General features: G+C 40.7%; 1 protein-coding gene across 2 annotated transcripts in view; it reads left to right on the forward strand.

The window, feature by feature from the left end:
* The window catches only part of AGBL4 (AGBL carboxypeptidase 4), a 1625978-nt gene that overhangs the window by 1013653 nt on the left and 587739 nt on the right, over positions 1-24586 (forward strand). For both annotated transcript variants that reach the window (XM_012554276.2, XM_023727093.1), the window contains exon 5: positions 4916-5132. In XM_012554276.2, the coding sequence (XP_012409730.1) occupies positions 4916-5132 (217 nt within the window). The remainder of the gene's footprint in view (positions 1-4915; positions 5133-24586) is intronic.

The following is a 24586-nucleotide window of genomic DNA, read 5'->3' on the forward strand; positions in this document are numbered from 1 at the left end:
GTCCAGGCGAAGGAAATAGCAAGTACAAAGACAAGGAGGTGTAGCACAAAAGTGTGTTTAGGGAGCTGTGAGTATGCATAGTGCACAGAGTTCAAGGAGGGAGTAGCAGGTGATGATGTTGGAAAAGTAGGCAGGGAGCAGACCATGGGGAGCCTGTTGCCACACTGAAATGTGAGGATAGGGAGTCATTTGAAGGGTTTTTAGCAGGAGAGTACTGATGAGACCTGTGCTTTTGAAAGATTTTTCTGGAAGCAGAAGGTAGGGATACAAGTTAGATGGCAAAGGGACAAAGGAGGATGGCAAGATACAATAGGGATTATGAACACAGACTTTGGTGTCACACTGGCCTGGGTACAATACAGGTTGTGACCTAAGGTAAGTTTTTTTTTTTTTTTAACCTCTTTGAGCTTCAGTGTTCTTGTTTGTGTAAAGAGGATGTTAATAACGCCTAGCTCGTTGAGTTATTATGAGGATTAAATTACAATTCATATAAAACACTTATTGATGTTGAGATGTAGTTAGAGCATAATAAGCAAAATAAGAGGAAAAAAAAAAAGAATTCCAATTAAGACATTTCTCCTTCTTGTAGTAGCCCCTTTTGCCTTTATTCTTTGTGTTACTTGAGAGTTCTCATGAATTTAGCCCGCTGAACCTTTCTCAAATGGATTTCTGTTTGAATTCTCAGCAGAGTCTGGAAAATCCAAACCCTGAGCAGCAGCTCAGCTTTCCTGAATGATTACCCCAGGGCCCATTACCTTCACTCTGTCTGCTAATCAGGTTAGGATCCCAACCCACCCAGGAGAGGAGGTGGGACAGCTGCAGGCATCAGATGAATTCTCCTGACAGTTTGTAATCAAATCTGGTGGAGACGGCAGGCTCTGAGAGTCAGGTTGCTGAACTTGGCTAGAAGAGCAGAAAACTGGGGTGACTGAATTTAAAGCATGCACCCTGATGGAATATACTAGTAAATGAAGAGTTGAAAATATCAATGTCACAGCCTAAGAGGCCTTAAGACTATGGGAATCACCTGTGTGTAAAGACATGCTCACTGTGGATTCCAGGAGACTCAGACCTGAGTCAGGGCCGGGAGGGACTATCACAAACCAGAAGCTGGAGTCCTCAAGACCATGTTCACTGGCGTTGTCCCTGAAACTGGAACCCTGATACTAGCTTTTTCCACCAGCGTCACATTTCTGCATCTTCAGTCACATCACAAATATAGAACTCTATCTTTTCTCTCTATACCCTCATCTCTGCACTATTTTGCTCCTCTCTCTCTAAGCTTGGCTGCACACCGCTCTCTTCTCTCTCCAAAGCTGTCCACTTTCCATTTTTCCTCTCCAACTCAGCTGCATGGTTAATAATGTCATTTGGATTCTCAATCTTAGTCGATCTCTTCCTTTACTGCTTGTCTTAACCAAACTATGCTTGATACATGATACTTAACAAATATTTGTTGAATAAAACGATGAACTGAGGCCTGACTCTCCTGGGCAACACTGTTTCTCAAGAACTGCTTATTCTCCTATATCCCATGTGCAGAAAGATCAAGAGGGGCCAACTTTCCTCCACGCTACCCATAACACTTCCAGGCCATTATTTCTCTACTTCCTCACTGATAGCTCCAGAATTTCAATATAAGAAGGTTTGGGGTGGCAATCTTGTTGGAAGGAGAAGTGCCTAGGGAATTTGTCCTAAAGCTATATTTGCATTACAAGAAGATTGTTGTTGCTTATGTATTTATTCCATGTGGCTTTAGGAGTTGTTGTTGTGTGCCCTCAAGTGGATTCTGACTCAAAGCAACCCTATAGGGCAGAGTAGAACTTCCCTGTAGGGTTTCCTAGGCTGTAAATATTTGGGGGAGAAGATTGCCAGACTTTTTCACATGTGGAGCTGCTGAATAGGGTTTAACCACCCACCTTTCTGTTAACAGCCAAGCTCTTTAACCGTTGTGAGTTTCTTTGGGAGTAGGAGGCTAATGGAATCTATTGGTGGACCTAAGTTCACCCCCAGACATCCTTTGATACCACCACTAACTTTTATGTAAAAAAGCTTGTTACTTTGTGGCTTATGCTGGGTATTTCTACCATCCAGTCTTCTTCCTCAGCACTTTTAGGTTCTTACCCATCTTAGACCCCATGGTCTATTACTTCAGCCACTATTTTTGCTAATGTAATCAAATCTGTCCTGCTCTCTACATCTGTGAAGCTACTACCCTGTCCTTCTGACACTCTTATCTACCTCTTGGATTGACACAGTCATGGTATTTCACTTCTTAAAACCCTTCAAAAGTTCTCTGTGATCTTCAGAGTAATGTCTAAATTTATTAATGTGGTTTATGCAGTTTCTTTCTCACCTGGCTCCTGCCTTCCTTTTCAAATACATGTCATACCAACCCCCTTCCCACTCTTTATCTTTCAGCCATGATGAATTCCTTATAGTTCTACCATTTTACATTTTCTCTTGCCTACTGGCCTTTGCACACACTCACATCTGGAGTATGAAGGAACTGTGGAGAAATGATAAAGGCAACGGACTTGGAATCAGACCAACAAATTTGAGTCACAGCTCTGCCATTATCTAGCCTGGGACCCTGGGTCAGCTCCTTAATTTTATATACCTCCATAACCACATCTCCTATGGAGAAAGAATACCCACCTTGACAGAATTACTATGAGGATTAAATCAGATACTAAATGAACTCTGTACTAGGTACTCTCCTTCCATTCCTTCCTTCCTCTTTTCCCCATTTCTCCCTCAATCTCCATTCTACTTTTTCTTCTTTCCCTTTTGTCATCCCCTTTCCCTCTCTGCATTCCACTTAATATTTGGGTGGGATTTATAACATCCAGGGCTATAAGCATGCAATATAAGCCACTAGGACTGGACATCACAGGAGTCATCTTGTGCTGACCATTTGGTGTCCACATCTTTTGCTTTGCACAAGTAAAGCATCAGTACCAAGTCACCACTGCTCTTCCACCAGAAGCCCACAGCCTCATCTACCTCCCTGGCCACTGAGGCAGCCTGGCCTTTCTCATTTGGCCTTAGAAAGACACCAAGGTAGAACAAGATTTTGCAACAAATCCTATCATGTTATAAAGCTATTTGATCTCTTAACAATTTTCTGTATGTCGCTGTATCTGAAGCCAGTACCATTTTGTTTTCTTAGACCTCATCTCTCATACCCTCATTCTCACACCTTCTCCTGTATGCCTCTGTGCACCTTGGCTTCTTAGAGTGTCAAGCCACTACAAGTGAGCCTTTCGTTCTCTACTCACTGTACCACTGTTCCCCTCCCCCAAAACATCATTGTCCTTAAGGAACTTCCAAATAGAGCCTGATGGATAGGATGTATGAAGTAGTCAATTAAAAACCAAAAATTACTACAAAATGTGTGATCTGAACTGGCCTGGAACTATAAATGAAGGATCATGGAAAAGGCAGAGGTTGAAATGGGCTTTGTGGGATTAATGGGATTTGAAAAGACAGAAATGATAGCATTCCCTGCAGGAAAACGGTGTGAAGAGTTTGGATATCATAAAGCATGCCAGGGTGCAATGAGCCTGTGAAGTGGATTACTATAAAGAAGTGATGGGAACTATGACTGGAACGTTCTTCCTTTTCTCATATATGTGTCTCAGTGTTCATTTCTGGAGAATGAGCGTGCTAACTTAGAAAGATTGCTCATAAAGAATATTTTAAAGGAATATTTTCCAAAATTATTCTGTGGAAAATTAGTCTCATGGAATTCCCTGTAGAAAAATAATAATAATAACTTAGAGACATATTGAATATTCTTTTCTCATCCTTGAATATTCATAATGCATATTAGGTCATTAAAAGTTCTGAATTAGTCTTGTAATAAAGAAACCTGACTTTTCTGAAAAAAGCTAACCTCCCCCATTTATGTCTCTAAAACAACCCATTCTTTATTTCCCTTCAAGGCACTTTTTTAGTGTCCATAACTATAATGTCCAGTTGTTTTTAATTTCGAACTGCTTCCCCACTAACATACAGAACAGAGATATTGCCTATCTTATTTACCAGTTTATATCAAGAGTCTAGCATGATGCCTGGACACATAATGGGTACTCAGAAAAAGTGTTTGAATGAATGAATAAAATTTGTACATCTTACCAGAAGAACTAGATGGTGACTGGCTACCACCAATGACTGCCCTGACAGGGAACACAACAGAGCGTCCCAGACAGAGCAAGAGAAAAATGTAGAACGGAACTCAAATTCACATAAAAAAAACCAGACTTAATGGTCTGACAGAGACTGGAGGAACTCCTGAAACTGTGGCTCTTGGACGTACTGTTAACCTAGAACTGAAACCATTCCTGAAGCCTGTTCTTCAGACAAAGATTAGACCGGACGATAGAACAAAAAATAATACATGTGAGGAATGTGCTTCTTAGTTCAGTCAGATACACGAGACCAAATGGGTAGCTCTTGTCCAAACACAGGATTAGAAGGCAGAAAGAGATAGGAACTGGTTCAATGGATACAGGGAACCCCCCAGGGGTGGAAAGGGGGAGTGTGCTGTCACACTGTGGGGATTGCAACTAATGTCACAAAACAATATGTGTATAAATTTTTGTATGAGAAATTAACTTGAGCTGTAAACTTTCACCTAAAGCACAAGGGGAAAAAAAAACAGCTTGTACATCTTTGTTTAACTTTGCACTTTCCAAACAGTTGATAAAGTGTAGAGCTGGAAATTGAAGAAAGCGCTATCAGATTCCAATCTATGTTTTTAACCATAAGTGGTATATGCTGCCCTCCTTCTCCCTCTCCATCATCCAGGAGTCTTAGTGTTATAGTTTTTCTCCTGGGCATTTATTCTATTTATTATCTTTTAAAGCTTAAACGATTTTCTGATATGCCCAAATTTCTTTATATTTTTCAGGCAAAGGCTGCCACCTAAAAATGTTTACTACTATCGCTGCCCGGACCATAGGAAGAATTATGTGATGTCCTTTGCATTTTGTTTTGATCGAGAAGATGACATTTATCAGTTTGCTTACTGCTACCCATACACATACACTCGTTTCCAGCATTACCTTGACAGCCTGCAGAAGAGAAACATGGATTACTTCCTTCGAGAGCAGCTGGGCCAGAGCGTGGTAAGGCCTGCACTGGATGGGAATTTCATTCAGAATCAGGCAGCCTTGGGGTAGGGTCTTAGCAATGGGGTTTTTTTCTTACAGAGTGAAAATAATGAATGTTGACGCTTTATAGACTATATGCTCTGGGACTTCTAAAAATTCTTATTTTGTAATTCATTACTGTAATGGGCCCAGGAAGTTATAGGATAATATATGAGACAGAAGTTTGTCCTTCTTCTGAATGAAGCTGATAAAACTGTCTAATAAAATACAAAAGTTCTGATGAATCCCAAAAATTCTTAGAGAAAGAAAGGAAGCTTCTACTGGGTGTTACCAAAGGCATGAAAGCATTTTACAAGTGTGAGCCTCTGAGACAAAGAAAACACTTGTTTCTTAGTGAATCCAACTTGCCTGCAGTGAAGGTTAGCAAGTGGTCTGTAGTCTGTCTGTTATGATCTCACTGTGTTCTGTCTCAGTGCCATCCATCAGTTGCTGGTTCCTCTTCCCTGGCCTAGGTTTAGTTCCCTGGGTCTGGAGAATCCAGTCTTCCCTTATATATTAGTTTCCTGTTGCTGATATGAAAAATTACCACAAACTTGGTGGCTTAAAACAACACACACTTATTATCTACAGTTCTAGAGGTCAGGAGTGTGGAATCGGTCTCACTGGGCTAAAATCAAGGTGTCGATATGGCTGCATTCCTTCTGAAGGCTCTAGGGGACAGTCCATTCCCTTGCCTTTTCCAGCTTCTAGAGGCCGTCTGTATTCTGTGACTGGTGATTCCCTTCCATCTTCAAACAATGGCTGGTCGGGTTTTTTTCATGTGGCATCACACTGACACTGACTCTCCCACCTCCCTCTTTGCTGTATTTTTATGCAAATAATGTGCATGTTGTACATATTTGGCCAACTGCACAACCCCCTTGTGCATTATTTTCCTAGGTGTGCTATGCACATTATATGTGTGAGCATGTTATTTGCAAAAAAAAAAAGAAAATACGGTACTTCGCAGGACCCTTGGGATTATGTTGGACTCACACAGATAATCCAGTAATCCAGGATAATCTCCCCTATCACAAGATCCTTGACTTAATCAGATCTGCAATGTCCCCTTTGTCATGTAAGATAATATATTTACAGGTTCCAGGGGTAGGATATGGACATCTTTGATGTAGGAGGGCATTATTCTGCCTACTACACCTCCCTTCTCTTTTTTCCTCTCCCCCGTACCCAAACCAGGAATATGAAGTTATTCCTCACATTGAATGCAGGATATCATAAGTTTTTCTCTTGGTTTCTAGCAATACTTTGGTTGCTAGTAAAGAATAAGCAGATGATAAGAAGTGTGGATTCTTATCGCTCTTCAGGAAGTGTGGATTGTGCCTCTAAAATGAGCAGATTGAGCAGTCTCTAAATGTCCCAAGTAAGAATACTGACAGAATTGGCAGAAGATACTGTACTTGGGGGTGTGGTATGTGGTGATGGAGAAATGGACTCTGCCTAGTGAGTGTGAGTTCAACCTAGAAGTGGGCCCGGCTTCTAAATAAATGTTTTCACAGCTGGGCTATTTAGAAGACACTCAGTCTGGTCTGGGATACCCAAACAAAGAGAAATAAAGATGGCCTGGGCCTGGCTCAGATACCCGAGAGCCAAATCTGGTCTCAGAAGCTAGTGGTTGTGATCATATTCTTAAAGTCTGAGGTTCTGTATGCTCTAAGATTTTGTTAAAATCTTCCTTCTACTCTAATCCTCTTCCCAACAGTGCTTCTGGGAGGTGCCATGTGTATTTGGTGCCTGTATATTTTGAACTAAAAATTGGGACACATGGTGTATCAGTCAGCTTGCTAGCAGAAGACAGATGGCAGACTCAAATCAGGATAATTTGAAAAGGTTTAATAAATGGGCTATTTACAAGGTGTGGGCAGTGTGAAGGGAAGACACAAAGTATAGCGCAATTCCCTAGGGCTAGTAACAGCTCAAAGGGTGCGAAGGGAGGGAATGGTTACCAGAACTCAGAAGTAGGGAGTCATGTAGTGAGCCCCTTGAAAGGAACAGTGACCTTCAGTTGAGGAACACAGTTTGAGATGACCCCACAGGGAGGGAGCTGAGGATATAAATACATAGACCTCATTCTCTTGCTTCCCCCCTGATCTCCTGCTAGGTGTCCTATTGGCCAACCTAACTGGAAGCCAGAGGGTAAGGATGTAATTCATACCAATCTGCCTCCCAGAGCCAAGAATCGTATGGAGAAGGGCAGAGAGTAGATATAGAGGGGCAAATAGAACGTATCAAACAGATGCTGTGATCAACAGTATGTTACTGGGGACAGTGACATTATTTGAGATGTCAGAGGAAATTTTGAGGTGGATATCTTCCATAAATACGTGAGAAGTTCATTCAATACTTGTGACTTTTAAGGGCAGGATCTGGGCATTTCATTCTTGTGTCCACCCCAGCCTCCTCCTAGATTTATGCCAAAAAGAATATAGATTTGTATTGAATGTTTATTTAGTGAATGATTAAAGGAATGAAATTAATTAAGATATATCAGTGTGAAGAGCAGAGAGCAGCAGGAAGCTGATAGGAGGGGTAATAGGATAAGTAAGTTTGCCAATAATAGATATCCAAACAACAGATACCTAAAATAACTAACAACTTAAGCAAGGTAGAAGCTTATTTCTCTCTAATGTAAAAGTCTGTTGTTGTTAGTTACCATCAAGTCAGTTCTGACTCAGTGTGAGCCCCATGTGTACAGAGTAGAACTGCTCCATAGAGTTAAGTCAAGTACTTAAACGTTTGCACATTCAGGGACTGCCAGAAGGAAAAACTTCTACCAAACCAAAACCAAACCCACTGCCGTCGTGCTGATTCTCACTCATAGCGACCCTACAGAACAGAGTCGAATTGCCCCATAGGGTTTCCTGTTGGCGCAGTCGTTAAGAGCTCGGCTGCTAACCAAAAAGTCAGCAATTTCAATCCACCAGGTGCTCCTTTGAAACTCTATAGGGCAGTTCTACTCTGTCCTATAGGGTTGCTGTGAGTCAGAATCAACTTGACGACAATGGGTTTGGTTTTTTGTTTGGTTAATCTTTATGGAAGCAGACTGCCACATCTTTCTCCCTCGGAGCAGCTGGTGGGCTTGAACTGCTGACCTTTTGGTTAGCAGCCAAGTGCTTTAACCACTGCATCACCAGAGCTCCTTCCTAGAAAGATAACAGTCTAGAAGTAGGCGATCTACAGATGATATTGTGCCTCTCGTCCTCAAAAACATCAAGGATTTCTTCAGATTTGTGCTCTGTCATCCCTAAGGTGTGGCCCTGAATATCATGATCCAATATGGAATTCTACCATTACATTCATGTTCCAGGCAGCAGGTTGAAGGAAGTGGGGGAAAAAGGAGAAGAAGCAGTTATGTGGCACTTTCACTTGCATCCCATTTACTAGAACTCATGTTCATCCTTAACTATAGGAAGGATGGAAAATGAAGTCTTTATTCTGGGTGACTTTTTCCAGTTAAAAATTGGTAGTTCTATAGTTATGAAGAGGAGAATGGATACTTAGTCTCTGCCACAGGAAGACTGAATTCTGCTTCTCGCTCTGACACCAGACTACTTCTATGACCTTGAAAGCTATTTCACCTTTCTGGGGACAATTTCTTCGTCTATAAAGTGAGCAAACTGAGTTTGAATAGAGATTTTCAAATTATTCTTTGAGGAATTCCTCAGTTAGGGAAAAAAAATAATTTGAGACCCTGTCCTACTTCAGACCCTTTGAGAGGCACTGTGGGGATATATAAATAGGTAACACAAGTCTTTATGGACTTCCAGAAATATCTTCTTTACCAGAGGAAATACATCCAAATGGCTATAACATTTTTTAAAGTGTAAAATTAAGGATCTCATAAGTTGTTTAAAGAGTTAGTGGTGAGAAAAAGACCATGGAGGCGGTGGGCTTTAAATTTAGTCTTGAAAGATGGGTAGGATTACAATAGATGGAGTTGGGGAGAAGGTAGCCCAGAAAGCAGGAACGGCCTGAGCCATGTATAGTAATAGTTGGTTAGAAGACTGATTTGATTGGACTAGGAAACTCATGGGGAGTACTGAAAGGTTAGGATAGACAGGGAGACTGGAGTCAAATTATGGAAAGCCTTGGTTGTCATATACTCAGGAATTTTGGGTATATTCTTTATTTAGATTCAACAGACAGTGAGTCAGGCACGTTATATATACTATCTTGTTTATTCTTCACAAAAGTTTTATGGAGTAAGCAGGATTATCCCAGTTTGGAGGATAAGACTGAAAAAGAAATTTCCTTAAATCAAAACTACAATGAGATACCATCTTACCCCGACGTTACTGGCACTAATAAGAAAAAAAAAAACAGAAAATAACTAATGTTTCAGAGGCTTTGGGGAGATTGGAACTCTTGTGCACTGCTGGTGGGAATGCCAAATGGTACAACCATTTTTGAAAACGATATGGTGTTTCCTTAGAAAGCTAGAAATAGAAATATCATATGATCCAGAAATCCCACTCCTAGGAATACATCCTAGAGAAATAAGAGCCATCACACAAATAGACATATGCACACCCATGTTTATTGCAGCATTATTCAAAGCAAAAAGATAGAGACAACCTAAGGGCCAACAAATTATGGTAGATACACACAATGGAATACTACTCAATGATGAAGAACAATGATGGATCTGCAAAACATCTCACAACATGGATGAATCTGAAGGGCGTTATGTTGAGTGAAATAAGTCAATCACAAAAGGATAAATACTGTATGAGACCACTATTATAAAAAGTCATGAAAAGGTTTCCACACAGAAAGAAAAAAACCTCGATGGTTACGAGGGAGGGGAAGGTTGGGGAGGGAAGAACACTAACTGAACAACAGGTAAGTGATAACTTTGGTGAAGGGTAAGGCAGTACACAATACTGGGAAAGTCAGCACAATTTGGCCACAACAAAGTCAAAGAAGCTTCATAGACACATCCAGACTCACAGAGGGACCAAGCTACTAGGCTGAGGGCTGGGGACCATGGTCTCAGGGGACATCTAGCTCAATTGGCATAACACAGTTTATAAAGAAAATGTTCTACATCCTGCTTTGATCAGTAGCATCTATGGTCTTAAAAGCTTGTGAGTGGCCATCTAAGTTATGTCTACTCATCCCACCCCATCTGGAACAAGGGAGAATGAAGAAAACCAGAGACACAAGGGAAAGATTAGTCCAAAGGACTAATGGACCACAGCTCCCACAGCCTACACCAGAATGAGTCTAGCACAACTAGATGGTGCCCGGTTACCACCACTGACTGCTCTGACAGGGATCATGATAGAGGGTCCCAGACAGAGCTAGAGAAAAATGTAGAACAAAATTCAAACTCAGAAAAAAAGACCAGATTTACTGGTCTGACAGAGACTGGAGAAACTCCAAGAGTATAGCCTCCGAACACACTTTTAACTCAGTGCTGAAGTCACTTCTGAGGTTCACTCTTCAGCCAAAGATTAGACAGGCCTGTAAAACAAACAATAACACACATAGTTCAACCATGTATATGAGACTAAATGGACACACCAGGCCAGGGGCAAGGACAAGAAGGCAGGAGGGGACAGGAGAGCTGGATGAATGGAAATACGGAACCCAAGGTGGAGAAGGGAAGAGTGTTAACACGTCGTGGGGTTGGCAACTAATGTCACAAAACAATATGTGTATTAATTGTTTAATGAGAAACTAATTTGCTCTGAAAACTTTCACCTAAAGCACAATAAACAAATAAATAAGCTCCTTAGCTAAGGCCACATGGCTATTAGTGTCAGGCTCAGGACTGAAACTCATAGCTTCTAACACCATGCCCCAGCCCTTTTTTTTAAAAAAAAAATTTTTTAAATTTTATTGTTGTACTTTAAGTGAAAGTTTACAATTCAAGTTAGTCTTGCATACAAAAATTTATACATACATTGTTATGTGACACTAATTTTTCTCCCTGTACTGTGACAGCACATTCCTCCTTTCCACCCCTAATTCCCCGTGTCCATTCAACCAGCTCCTGACCCTCTCTGCCTTCTCATCTTGCCTCTGAACAGGAGCTTCCCATTTAGTCTCATGTATCTACTTGAGCTAAGAAGCATACTCTTAATGAGTATCATTTTATGTCCCATAGTCCAGTCTAATCTTTGACTGAAGAGTTGGCCTCGGGAATGGTTTTAGTGCTGGGTTGACAGAGAGTCCAGGGGCCATGCTCTCTGGGGTTCCTCCAGTCTCAGTCAGACCATTAAGTCTGGTCTTTTCACTAGAATTTGAGTTCTGCACCCCCTTTTTCTACAGCTCCAACAGGGGCTCTGTTTTGTTCCCCATCAGGGCGGTCATTGGTGGTAGCCGGACACCATCTAGTTCTTCTGGTCTCAGGCTGTTGCAGTCTCGGTTTATGTGGCCCTTTCTGTCTCTTGGGCTAATGGTTTCCTTGTGACTTTGGTGTTCTTCATTCTCCTTTACTCCAGGTGGGCTGGGATCAATTGATGCATCTTAGATGGCTGCTTGCTAGCTTTTAAGACCGCAGATGCCACTCACCAAAGTAGGATGCAGAACATTTTCTTAATAAACTTTGTTATGCCAATTGACCTAGATGTCCCCGGATAGCACGGTCCCCAGACCCCTACCCTTGCTACTCTGTCCCTCAAAGTGTTTGATTGTATTCAGGAAGCTTCTTAGCTTTGGTTTAATCCAGTTGTGCTGACTTCTTCTGTATTGTGTGTTATCCTTCCCTTCACCTAAGATAATTCTTGTCTACTATCTAGTTAGTGAATACCCCTCTCCCTCCCTCCCCACCCTTGTAACCATCAAAGAATGTTTTCTTCTGTGTTTAAACCTTTTCTTGAGTTCTTATAATAGGAGTCTTATATATTTGTCCTTCTGTGACTGACTAAATTCACTCAGCATAATGCCTTCCAGATTCCTCCGTGTTATAAGGTGTTTCACAGATGCATCGTTGTTCTTTATTGTTGTATAGTATTCCATTGTGTGAATATATACTCTAATTTGTTTATCCATTCGTCAGTTGATGGACACCTAGGTTGTTTCCATCTTTTTGCTGTCATGAACAGTGCTGCAATGAACATGGGTGTGCATATATCTTTTCATGTGACGTCTCTTATTTCTCTAGGATATATTCCAAGGAGTGGGATTGCTGGATCATATAGTACTTCTATTTCTAGCTTTTTAAGGAAATGCCAAATCGATTTCCAAAGTGGTTGTACCATTTTACATTCCCACCAACAGTGTATAAGTGTTCCAGTCTCTCCATAACCTCTCCAACATGTATTATTTTGTGTTTTTTGGATTAATGCTAGCCTTCTTGGGGTGAGATGATATCTTATTGTAGTTTTGATTTGCATTTCTCTAATGGCTAATGATCGTGCACATTTCTTAATGTGTCTGTTAGCTCCCTGAATGTCTTTGGCGAAGTGCCTGTTCATATCCTTTGCCCATTTTTTAATTGGGTTTGTTTGTCTTTTTGTTCTTGAGGTTTTTCCGTATCTTGTAGATTGTAGAGATTAGACGCTGATTGGATTTGTTGTAGCGAAATATTTTTTCCCAGTCTGTAGGTTGTCTTTTGACTCTTTTGGTGAAGTCTTTTGATGAGTGTAAGTGTTTGATTTTTAGGAGTTCCCAGTTATCTAGTTTCTTTTCTGGTGTTTGTGCCTTGTTACTCAAGGTTCGTATTGTGTTTATGCCATGTATTAGTGCTCCTAGCGTTGTCCCTATTTTTTTCTTCCATGATCTTTGTCGTTTTCAATTTTATATTTAGGTCTTTGATCCATTTTGAATTAGTTTTTGTGCATGGTGTGAGGTATGGGTCTTGTTTCAGTTTTTTTGCCCCGGCCCTTTGATTAACCCACTGCTGCTACCTACATTGGGCCTATTGGGGACTACAGTAAATTTTTAAGAAAGGGATCACCTTATCCTGAGCAGCATCTTAAGAAAGTAAATTTAATGGTAGTGCAGAATGTACCCGTGCTGGCTACACTAGATTAGGGGGAGCTCTGTAAGTTGGCTCCATCCGCTGTTCTAGTCCTTGAAACAGATACCAGAGACTTAAAGGAAGGGTTTCTTCAAGGCATACTTTTGCAGACAGGACAATTCTTGGTTACCAGGGCATTTGATTTGGCTCGTGTTTGAAGGCATCACTATAATTAGTTAATGCTTATTCCAGTTTGTAGGGAGGATAATTATAAGTGGGAAGGCTAAACATGGCAACTTCCAGACCTTAGGGAGCACAAGCAGGAGGCAAGATTTTGAATTTCTAGTGCTGGAACTATTAATCACCACGGGCTTAGTTGCTTCTAATTCTACTTCTAATTCAGGGGAAAATATTGAATAACACAGGAAGCATCAAAAGAAGATGGAAAGGATACACAGAGTCACTGTACCAAAAAGAATTGGTCAACATTCAACCATTTCAGGAGGTAGCACATGATCAAGAACCAATGATACTGAAGGAAGAAGTCCAAGCTGCACTGAAGGCACTGGTGAAAAACAAGACTCCAGGAATTGACAGAATACCAGTTGAGATATTTCAATGAATGGATGCACGCTGGAAGTGCTCACTTGCTATGCCAAGAAGTTTGGAAGACGGCTACCTGGCCAGCCGACAGGAAGAGATCCATATTTGTGCCCATTCCAGAGAAAGGGGATCCAACAGAATGTGGAAATTATTGAACAATATCATTAATAGCACACACAAGTAAATTTTGCTGAAGATCATTCAAAAGCAGCTGCAGCAGTACATCAACAGGGAACTGCCAAAAATTCAAGCCGGATTCAGAACAGGACATGGAACTAGAGATATAATTCCTGATGTCAAATGGATCTTGGCTGAAAGCAGAGAGTACAGAAAGATGTTTACCTGTGTTTCGTTGACTCTGCAAAGACATTCAACTGTGTGGATCATAATAAATTATGAATAACATTGGGAAGAATGGGAATGCCAGAACACTTAATTGTGCTCATGAGGAACCGTACATAGACCAAGAAGCAGTTATATGGACAGAACAAGGGGATACTGCATAGTTTAAAGTCAGGAAAGGCGTGTGTCAGGGTTGTATCCTTTCACCATACTTATTCAGTCTGTATACTGAGCACATAATCTGAGAAGTTGAACTATATGAAGAAGAATGCAGCATCAGGTTTGGAGGAAGACTCAGTAACAACCTGTGATATGCAGATGACACAACCTTGCTTGCTGAAAGCGAAGAGTACTAGAAGCACTTACTGATGAAGATCGAAGACTACAGCCTTCAGTATGGATTGCACCTCAACATAAAAAAAAAAAAAACCCTCACAAATGGACCAATAAGCAACATCATGATAAACAGAGAAAAGATTCAAGTTGTCAAGGATTTAGTTTACTTGGATCCACAATCAACACCCAAGGAAGCAGCATTAAAGAAATCAAATGACATATTGCATGAGGCAAATTACCTACAAAAGACCTCTTTTAAGTGTTAAAAAGCAAAGATGTCACCTTGAGGACTAAGGTGAGCCTGACCCAAACCATGGTATTTTCAATAGCCTTGTATGCATGCTAAAGCTAGACAATGACTAAGGAAGACCAAAGAATTGACATCTTTGAATTATGGTATTGGTGAAGAATATTGAATATACCACAGACTCCAGAAGAACGAATAAATCTGTCTTGGAAGAAGTATAGCCAGAATGCTCCTTAGAAGCAACGATGGCGAGACTTCATCTCACGTACTTTGGACATGCTATCAGGAGGGACCAGTCCCTGGAGAAGGACATAATACTTCATAAAGCAGAGGTCAGCGAAAAAGAGGAAGACCCTCAATGAGACCCTCTCATTGAGGGTCTTCTTCCCAGTCCTAGGTAACTATTTATTAACTATTCACCTACTTTCCGACTCTATAAATTGCCATTTCTTGACATTTCATATAAATGGAATCATACACTATGTAATTTTTTGCATCTGGTTTCTTTTGTATAATTTTTTGAGGTTCATCCATGTTGTGGCATGTGTCGGTAGTTCATTCATTTGTATTGCTGAATAGTATTCCTTTGAAAGGATATACCACATATTTTTTATCCATTCACCAGTTGAGGGAAATTTGGATTGTTTCTGGTTTGGGGCTATTATTAATAATGCTGCTATGAGCCTTCATGTACATGTCTTTGAGTGTACTTGTGATTTCATGTCTCTTGAGTAGATTTCTAGGAGTGGATTGTTGGGTCATATGATTAGTTTATGTTCAACTTTTTTTTAAAAACTAACAAACTGTGTTCCAAAATAGTAGTACCATTTTACATTCCTATTGGCAATGTAGGAGGATTACCCTTTAGCCTCATGCTTGCCAACACTTGGTATTGTCTATCTTTTATATTGTAGCCATTTTAGTGGGTGTGTAGTGGTATCTTATTTGTAGTTTTAATTAGTATTTCTCTATGACTAATTATGTTGAACACCTTATCATGTCCTTATTTGAGATTCATGTAGCTTCTTTGGTGATGTGTCAGTTCAAATCTTCTGCCTGTTTTGTTTAATAAGGTTGTTTATTTTCTTATTATTGAGTTTTGAGAGTTCTTTATATATCTGGATGCAAGTACTTTATTAGATATATGCTTGCAAATATTGCCCCCCAATCTATGGCTTGTCACTCATTCTCTTAGCAGTGTCTTTTAAAGAGCACAAGTTTTAAACTTCGAAGTCTTTTATATATCATGCTTTTTGTGTCCTAAGAACTCTTTGCCCAACCACAGGACACAAATATTTTCTCCAGTGTTCTCTTCTAGAATTTATACTTTTAGCTTACATTTAAGTCTGTTATCCATTTTGAGTTAATTTATATGTATGATATGAGGTAAGAGTCTAAGTTTATTTTTTTTGCATATGAATATCCAGTTGTTCCAGCACCATTTGTTAAACAGACCGTCCTTTGCCCATTAAATTGTTCTGACATCTTTCTCTGATATTTCTGCTTTGTTTAATTTTTTTTTCTATCTTTAAGTCTGGATTTCCAGGGCATCGACCCCGTGTCGGTGTATGTTAGTCGAAAGCTATGATTGGGCTGAGGTTATGCTCAAGCATCCTGAACCAGTAAGTCTTCCATTCTCTGGAAATAGATCTCTGTGTAGATAAGGAAGCACATTCAAAGTTCAGGCCATTTTCAAATCTGCCCTGGATTATACTTTCTCTTTTTGTTTCCTGTGCATATATGCACATATGTGCAGCCTCAAAGTTTGGTCAGGAGTGTGTGGCTGTCTTGGGCCTTCTCTGATCTTTGCTGTGTCTGTACCTAGTCTTGCAGCCCCGGTGACACAGTGGTTAAGAGCTCACCTGCTAACCAAAAAGGCCAGCAGTTCGAATCCACCAGCCATTCCTTGGAAACCCTATGTGGCAGTTCTATTCTGTCCTATAGGGTTGCTATGAGTAGGAATTCACTCAACGGCAGTGGGCTTGGTTTGGTTTGGTATACCTAGTCTCAGCCAGGAATATGCTTGTCCCAACCTTGCAACCATAGGCTAGTAGAGTTGTTGGCCTTCCTCATTCACCGACCTCTGTGATGATCACTCCTGAAGACAACGCTGCTGGGTGTGGGCATCGTCTACCTCTCCAAATCTCGTGAACCCCTTCAATCATGGCAGAGAAGCTGCCAATTCTTGCAACCTGCCCTGACCTAACAAAACCCTGCCTCCCACACTAGGGAGAGGAAGGCACAGTCTCAGGCCAGAATACGACAGGTTTCCACCCTTATTACCTGAAGTTCAGCAGTTGTTTTTAAGCATAATCATTATCTGATTGTTGTATGCCTTTGGTACAGAGTACTGAAATGTTTGTCTGTGTCAATTTTATCCAACTTTATACTAGCATTTTGGAGTAGGATTTACCAATCTTCTCATTTAGACATAATCAGAACTGGATTTTAAATGACAAACATTAGTTGTTTAAATCATATAGCCCTTGTACTGTTAAACACCGTAAACTATGGTGTTATTTGCATATGTCATTGGCCCAATTAGATGGACACATAGCTCTGTGTGTACTTATGAGTGTATGTATGTGTATTAAAAAATTAGATGGAGAGATCTATTTCCATACTTAGGCATACTCACCCAAAGGAATTGTTTAACAAAATAATCTGATAGTGCATTTTAGGGAATCACCATATAATAATTTACATGAGAGTAGTATTATCTAGGCTGTGCCACCGGCTAGCTGTATGTCCTTGGGAAAAGTGCTCCCACTATGGGCCTCAGAAAGTTGAACTAGATGATTTCAAACATCCTTTCCACCTCCAACATAAAATTATGGTTCAAATGTCCATGAGGGCTAGATTGTATGGACAATTCTATCTGAAACACACATTGGCCTGTTTGGAATGTTGCCGCTTAATCTGCCTCTTAATCTGTTTTAAATAATAGCTAGTAGTTATAGTTGATGTTATTGTTAGATACTATCAAGTTGATTCCAACTCATGGCAACTACATGTGTGCCTAGTAGAACTGCTTCATATGGTTTTTAAAGTATGACTTTTCAGAAGCAGATCAGCCTGGTCTGTCTTCTGAGGTGCCTCCACATGGATTTGAACTGCCAACCTTTCAGCTAATAGTCAAACGCTTAACTATTTGCACCACCCAGGGACTTATAATAGTTATTGAGTGCTTAGAATGTGCCAGACCTAACATTATGATCTTTGTATACATTATGTCACTTAATCCTCACAGCATCGCTACTGTATGGCTAGTACTATTACTGAGAGGTCATTGGTAGTTCAGTGGTAGACTTCTCGCCTTCCATCTGGGAGTCTTGGGTTTGCTTCCCAGCCAATGCATCTCAGGTGCAGCCACCACCTGCCTGTCAGTGGTAGCTTGTAAGTTGCTGTAATGTTGAATAGGTTTCAGTAGAGCTCACAGACTAAGACGGACTAGGAAGAAAGATCTGGCAATCTACTTCCAAAAATCAACCAGTGAAAACTCTATGGATCACAATGATCCAATCCACAACTGATCATGGGGATGGCTCAGGACTGGGCAGTACTTTGTTCCATTGTGGATGGGGTCACCTTGAGTCAGGGTTCGATTAGACAGTAGCTAACAACAACAACAGTGTTACTGAATGCCTACCATGTGACCAGCACTTTCTAGGCTTCGGGGATATAGCAGTGAAAACAGGCAAAAGTTCATGCCCTCGTGGGGCTTACGTTCTAGTAGAAGGAGACAGAAAATATTGAAGAAATTAAATTAGATAAAGAGGATAAGGAGTTTGAGAGAAGACTTCACTTAGAAGGTATAGTTGTCTTAGCTTGCTAGGGCTAACATAACAAAATACCACAAAGTGGGTGGCTTTAAAGAACAGAAATGTATTGTCTCACAGTTTTGGAGGCTAGAAGTCCAGATCAGATCATCAGCTCTAGGGGAGAGTCATTGGCTTGTTGGTAGCCCTGGGTGTTACTTGGCTTCTGGATGGATCCTCACATGGTGTCTCCCCCCATGTATGTCTCTCTCTGTGTCTGTTTTTGCTTTTTATAAGATGCTACTCAGAAGGGATTAGGTTTAGGGCTTACCGTACTCCAGTATTATTTCATTAACATAACACAAGAAAAATTCTATTCCCAAACAGGGTCATACATAGGTACAGGGGTTAGGACTTCAGCATATCTTTTTGGGGGACAAAAATCAATCCATAACTGTAGCATTTAAACTCTGAGATAATAAGTATTATCTTCTCCCGTTTACACTGTTAAAAGCTTAGATTTAATAAGATTAAATAATTTGCAGCTAGGATATGAAGTCAAACCTTTGCTGACTCCAAAGAGTGGTTCTAAACCACTGCATTGTTCTGTCTCCCTGGATAGGGAAATATTCTATGTATGCATCCGATCACTTACTGAATTCTTGAAAAGCCATCCTTTAATACTGCAAATATCTGGTGAGCACCTTTTGCCTGTCAGGCCCTATCCTGGGTCTCTAGATGGAGATTAATACAGAACACACCCGGCCCCTGAGAAATACACAATGTAGTAAGTGACACATATGCAAAAACTAATAATCTCAATGATAATAAGAGACCTTGTATAATAGTGGTATTCAGCAGAGAAGGGGCACAATGGAGAGAATGAAGCCTTCAGGTAGGAGGCATCTTACACTGAGTCTCAAAACGTGTACAAAGGCTGAGACACTATGGTGTGTCCTGGCAATTGTGAGTGGTTCCATAGGTCAGGAGTACAGGGTTGGCCTAAGGAGAACAGGAGGAGTGACAACAGGGGAAGCAGGAGAGGTAGGTAGAGGCCAGGTCATGAAGGCCTTGAATGCCAAGCTAAAGAATTTGGACTCTATCCTGAGAACAGTGAGGAACGAGGCAGGAGGGAACATGATCATTGTGGCATTTAACTCTTACATCTCTAGGATGCCCCTGCTAGTGGCAGCTGACCTTCCTGACTAGAAGCCCAGTTAACACCTACCTGTATATCCAGCCTGCTTTCCTTCCCACAGGCAAAGATACTTGTTAGCCAAGAACATCAGGAGGAGAACTTTACCACCAAGATATAATGTATAGTAATGAGAATGTCATAGAAATACCTAGGGAAGGTGGTCTCTCTGATCTTTTAACACTTCACAGAATCTCCAAATTTAGCAAGGACTGCAGGAGTCACATTCAAATTTAGCAAATATATTAAACATCTCCAGTGGGCAAGGCCCTAAGCTGTATAGGCGAGCATCTTCTCTTAACATTCCAGAAATGTGACTTCCAGCCTCTGCTCACACATCCCTTGAGGCAGCATAGGTCCCATCCCAATGACAAGAAAATTCTACAATCCTCTAAAAGGTCTGCCTCCCTGTAACTTCCTCTCTTTGATTCTTGCTCCACTCTGGGCCCACCTTACATGTTCCTGATCCGTTAGCCCTGGACAGGCCTGCAAAGATATCAAGACTGTGACCACGCCCACCTCAGGAGTCTTCTCTTCTCTAAGCTAGTTTATTCCCCCCGCCTAGGTCCTTCTACACATTTCTTCATATTCCATGGTTTTTAAACTTCTTGTATTCTTTGTTGTTCTTATCTGGACATGATCTAGGTTGTTAATTTTCTTCTTAAAATGTCAAACGTAATGTAAAACTCTAAAGATATAATCTAAGCATCCTGAAGCAGAAAGAGGCTCTCGCCTCTTTTGCTGTGGATGCTAGCTCTCTGGAAATGCAGCCAAAATTTGCTTTAGCTTCTTTTGACAGCCAGGCCTGCCTCCTAACCCGGTAGTGGATTTTTGTTGTTCTTTGAATAAAGCCATTTTTATTTCTCTGATATTCTTTAAATAAACTTTTTATTTTGGAATAATTTTAGATTTGTAAAAAAATTGAAAGGATAATACAGAGAGTTCCCTTATACCTTTACCTAATTTCCTCCAATGTTAACGTATTATCTACCGTGGTGAGTTTATCGAAACCAAGAAATTAGCGTTGGTGCTTTACTATTAACTAAACTCCGGACTTTATTCATATTTCACCACTTTTCCACTAATGTTCTTTTTCCATTCCCAGATCCAATCCAGGATACCACATTAGCCTGTAAAACCAAAAATACCAAACCCGTTGCCATCAAGTCGATTCCAACTCATATTTTTGCATTAGCCTGTAGTAGATTTTAAATGTGTAATTGTGAGCCCTTACACTTACCCTGTTAAGTTTCAGCTTGCTAATCCTTTACTGTAGATTCTTCTAGCTTGTTGTGATCATTTTGATCCTTGGATTATCTTATCTTCAATATTAGTGACTTCACTTAGAATATTTAAAGCATATACTTTTAAAATATTAAGTCAAGTGTACAAACATTTAGCAGGACAAGATATGAGACCAAGGACAGAGAACCATACATGTCACCAGAGACTTCATCCTAGATTGGTATTTTCATATCAATTCCTAGGCTTGATTATGCTGCTAACCTCGGTAACATAAATCACCCTCAGTGAACTAAGATTTTACTGGCCTCCCATTCAATTTAATTTAGTGTTTTTTATGTATCATGTACTATGAGAGATCTAGAAATATACAAAATATAGTACCTACCTCCATTCCCCTATCTTGTCCATACATAAAATTTTATCTAATGGCTGGAGCCCTGGTGGCACAGCGGTTGAGAGCTTGGCTGCTAACCAAAAGGTCGGCAGTTTGAATCCACCAGCTGCTCTTTGGAAACCCTATGGGGCAGTTCTACTCTCTCCTGTAGGGTCACTATAAGTCGGTATCAACTTGACGGCAACAGCTGAGGGCTGGTTCAAATCCATGATACAATGGGTTTTTGAATGAAGGAGAACCAGATGGCAAAGGGCAAACATTTAAAAAAAAAAAGAATTTCTTGCTGGGGAAGGGTCAGGCTAGGTAGGGCTCTACGATGAGGACCCTGGGCAATCAGGAACCCAAACTGGGACTCGGAACCCTTCTCATGAGATTGGCATAGCTCAGCAATCTCTAGGCTCCTAGGTCAGGAATGGGATGGTGGTAGGATTCCCTTTACTCATAGTCACAGTGAAGAATGGTCAGGTGATAGAGGGCAGTTCTGAAAGCTCTGTCTTGAAAGATCTTAGGAATCCAAACAAAATTTGAATCCGGGAAGTCAGACAAAAAATGGAAGCCGAATCATGAAGCCAAAGTGGAAAAAATGGAGAACATGGTATAATCAGAGAAAGCCAGAATGCAAGGGTAAGGAGAAAGAGGAGCAGAGTGGAAAAGTATAAGGAGATCTGGAATGATTTAATGGTGGAGTTTGGCATTTTCTACCACAATACCTGTGTGGACCTGTGTGGACAAGCCAGGATCTCAGAAAGAAGCTGGAAAGAGACGGATGACCCGATGGACAGGAAAGTCAAGGAACATAAGGCAGTGAAGAGGCTAGAGAGGGTCAGCACAGTTCTCACCAGCACAATAACTCCAAATAAGCTAATTCCTGTCTGTTCTTTCTGTTTCTTCCTCTTCTTCCCCTTTGAAGTCAAACATCATGGAGTTGCAGCTGGCAACATGGCCACACATGTGTATGAAAAATAATTTCATCTTTTTGGCTGAGTTTTAAATTGTGTCATTGTTGGAAGTTGGTAATCTCAATTATCAGCCCCTAATCCACCTCTCAAGAGACTTCTGTGGACCCCCATCTGTACCAAACCTGGTCCTGATCAGACATTCTAAATTAAACAAGCTTAGTGGTTTTGGCTCCCTTCCAGCAGGCAACTTCACAAGTCACCACTCTCTTGGCAGTTTTTGCTATTCCCTCCAAAAAGAGTCCAGATTAATTGGAGGCAGATATGTCCTCTAGCATCTGGCTGAAGAGCTTCCAACTTATCCTACTTATGCAGGTGGTCCATCCATTCCAAACCTCAGCCCTGGGTGAGCAAGGTCCTGGGAGAGGAGATGCTGTGAATTGTGATCCTGGGTTCTGCCTGTGCTGTAACAAGGAGCCACATAGCTGATTTGCCTCAAGCTGCAGAGGCATACCCAAGCTACCACACACCTGCTCCATACCTGGTTTCCTAGTTCAGTGACTGCATTACCATCACTCCATTTGCCTACACCAGAAACCTGACTTATTTAACTTTTCCTTTTTATCCCACATAATGTCACCAAGTATGATCAAGGCCACAACTCAGGATCCTTACAATAATCTGTCCCTTCCTCACTTCTGCTGCCACTTCCCTCGTTCAAACTATCAGCATCTCTTAAGAAATTACAACAGCTTCTTTAGTCAAGGGGTACATGACATGAGGTGAATAGAGAGAGGGAACACTCAACTGCAGACTTCCATGCCCTCTTGCTACGCTGATCACACAGCTATCTTAGAATTACAGTGGCTACCAGAAGGTTCCTGCCCTCTTCATAACTATGTGTACCCTCACTTCTTCACTGATCCTGTGGCACCTGACCAAGAGACAGAGTAACTCTTTCATTGACCATTTCTTCAGTGAACTTGGCAGATGGCATCCTTCTTACTAACCGATTGCTATTTCTAGTTCATTTTTTCCCCTAACTTTTATATAAACTGCCCTTGCCATCAGCCTATATACAACCCTCAGCCACTGTCTTTTGGCTTCTTGGACACTCAGTCATGGAGGACTTTGGTCCATAATTGTCCTCTATTCTGCTGCTGCCACCATTTGGAGTAGTTTCAGTATCCATTAAATGATCCATTGAACACCCCATCCTTTCAATAGTTTAAGATAAAATAACAAATTCTTAGTCTGTAAGATCCTACATAATCTGTACTCTGCATGCTTCTTCATCCTTCCATGCCCTTCTACCCTTGTTGTCTATGTTCTACCTACACTTGCCTTCTTACAGTACCTTCTACGAGCCATGGATTTCCCCCCCATCCTAGGACCTGCATATGCACTGGCCCTTCTGCTTGGAATCTCCTTTCTGCGTAGTCCTTTGACTAGCTAATTTCTATTCAGCTTTTAGAATCCAACTTAAACAACACTTCCTTATGGAATCTTTCCCGGAAACCCTTTACCCCAGACTAGTTCAAGAACCCCTGTTACATGCTTTTATAGTCTACACTATCAGCATCATTTCTCCTATGAAGCACTTACTTATCACTCTCCTGATTACTCATTTAATACCTATCTTCCTCTGGAGATTTTTAGCTCCATGAGGACAAGGACCATGTCTGTCTTATTCATTCTTCTGTCTGTTTACTGCTGTAGTATGATGTCAGGCACATGAGTGTTTACTGAAGGGATTGAGGCTCTGCATCTAGTCTCTCCCCGTCTAATTTAAGCTCTACACCACTGCCAGAGGACCTTTTTTTTCCCCTGATGACAAATGATGTTGAGCATCATTTTCTGTGCTAATTGGTCATTTGTATGTTGACTTTGAAAAAAGGTCTATTCAGATCCTTTACCTATTCTTAAATTGAGTTTTTTTTTTTTTTTTTTTTTATTGAGTTGTAGGAATTCTTTATATATTCTGGATACAAGTCCCTTATCAGATATATGATTTGCAGATCTTGCCTTCCACTTCCTAGGCTGTCTTTAACATTCTTGATAGTAGCATTTGTGGCATGCAAGTTTTAACTATTTATGAAGTCTAATATATTTTATCTATTTTTTTTATTTTATTGTTTGTGCTTTTGGTGTTGTATCTAAAAACCATGGCATAACCCAAGTTCAGAAAGATTTACTCCTATGTTTTGTTCTAAGATTTTTATACATTATAGCTCAATGCCACAGACCCTTACAGTTCTTACCAAGATATAGTAGATTTTCTTGAGTAGATGTCTCTCCATTTGCTGTATGCATGGAGAACAGTTTCCAGAGAACTGACACATTTGAATTATGATGTCAGTGAAGAATATTGAATATATACCATGGACTGCCAAAAGAACAAACAAATCTATCTTGGAATAAGTACAGCCAGAATGGTCCTTAGAAGCAAAAATGGCAAGACTTTGTCTCACATACTTTGGACATTTA

The sequence above is a fragment of the Trichechus manatus genome, unplaced genomic scaffold, assembly GCF_000243295.1.
Source record: "Trichechus manatus latirostris isolate Lorelei unplaced genomic scaffold, TriManLat1.0 scaffold00015, whole genome shotgun sequence".
Lineage (NCBI taxonomy): Eukaryota > Metazoa > Chordata > Mammalia > Sirenia > Trichechidae > Trichechus > Trichechus manatus.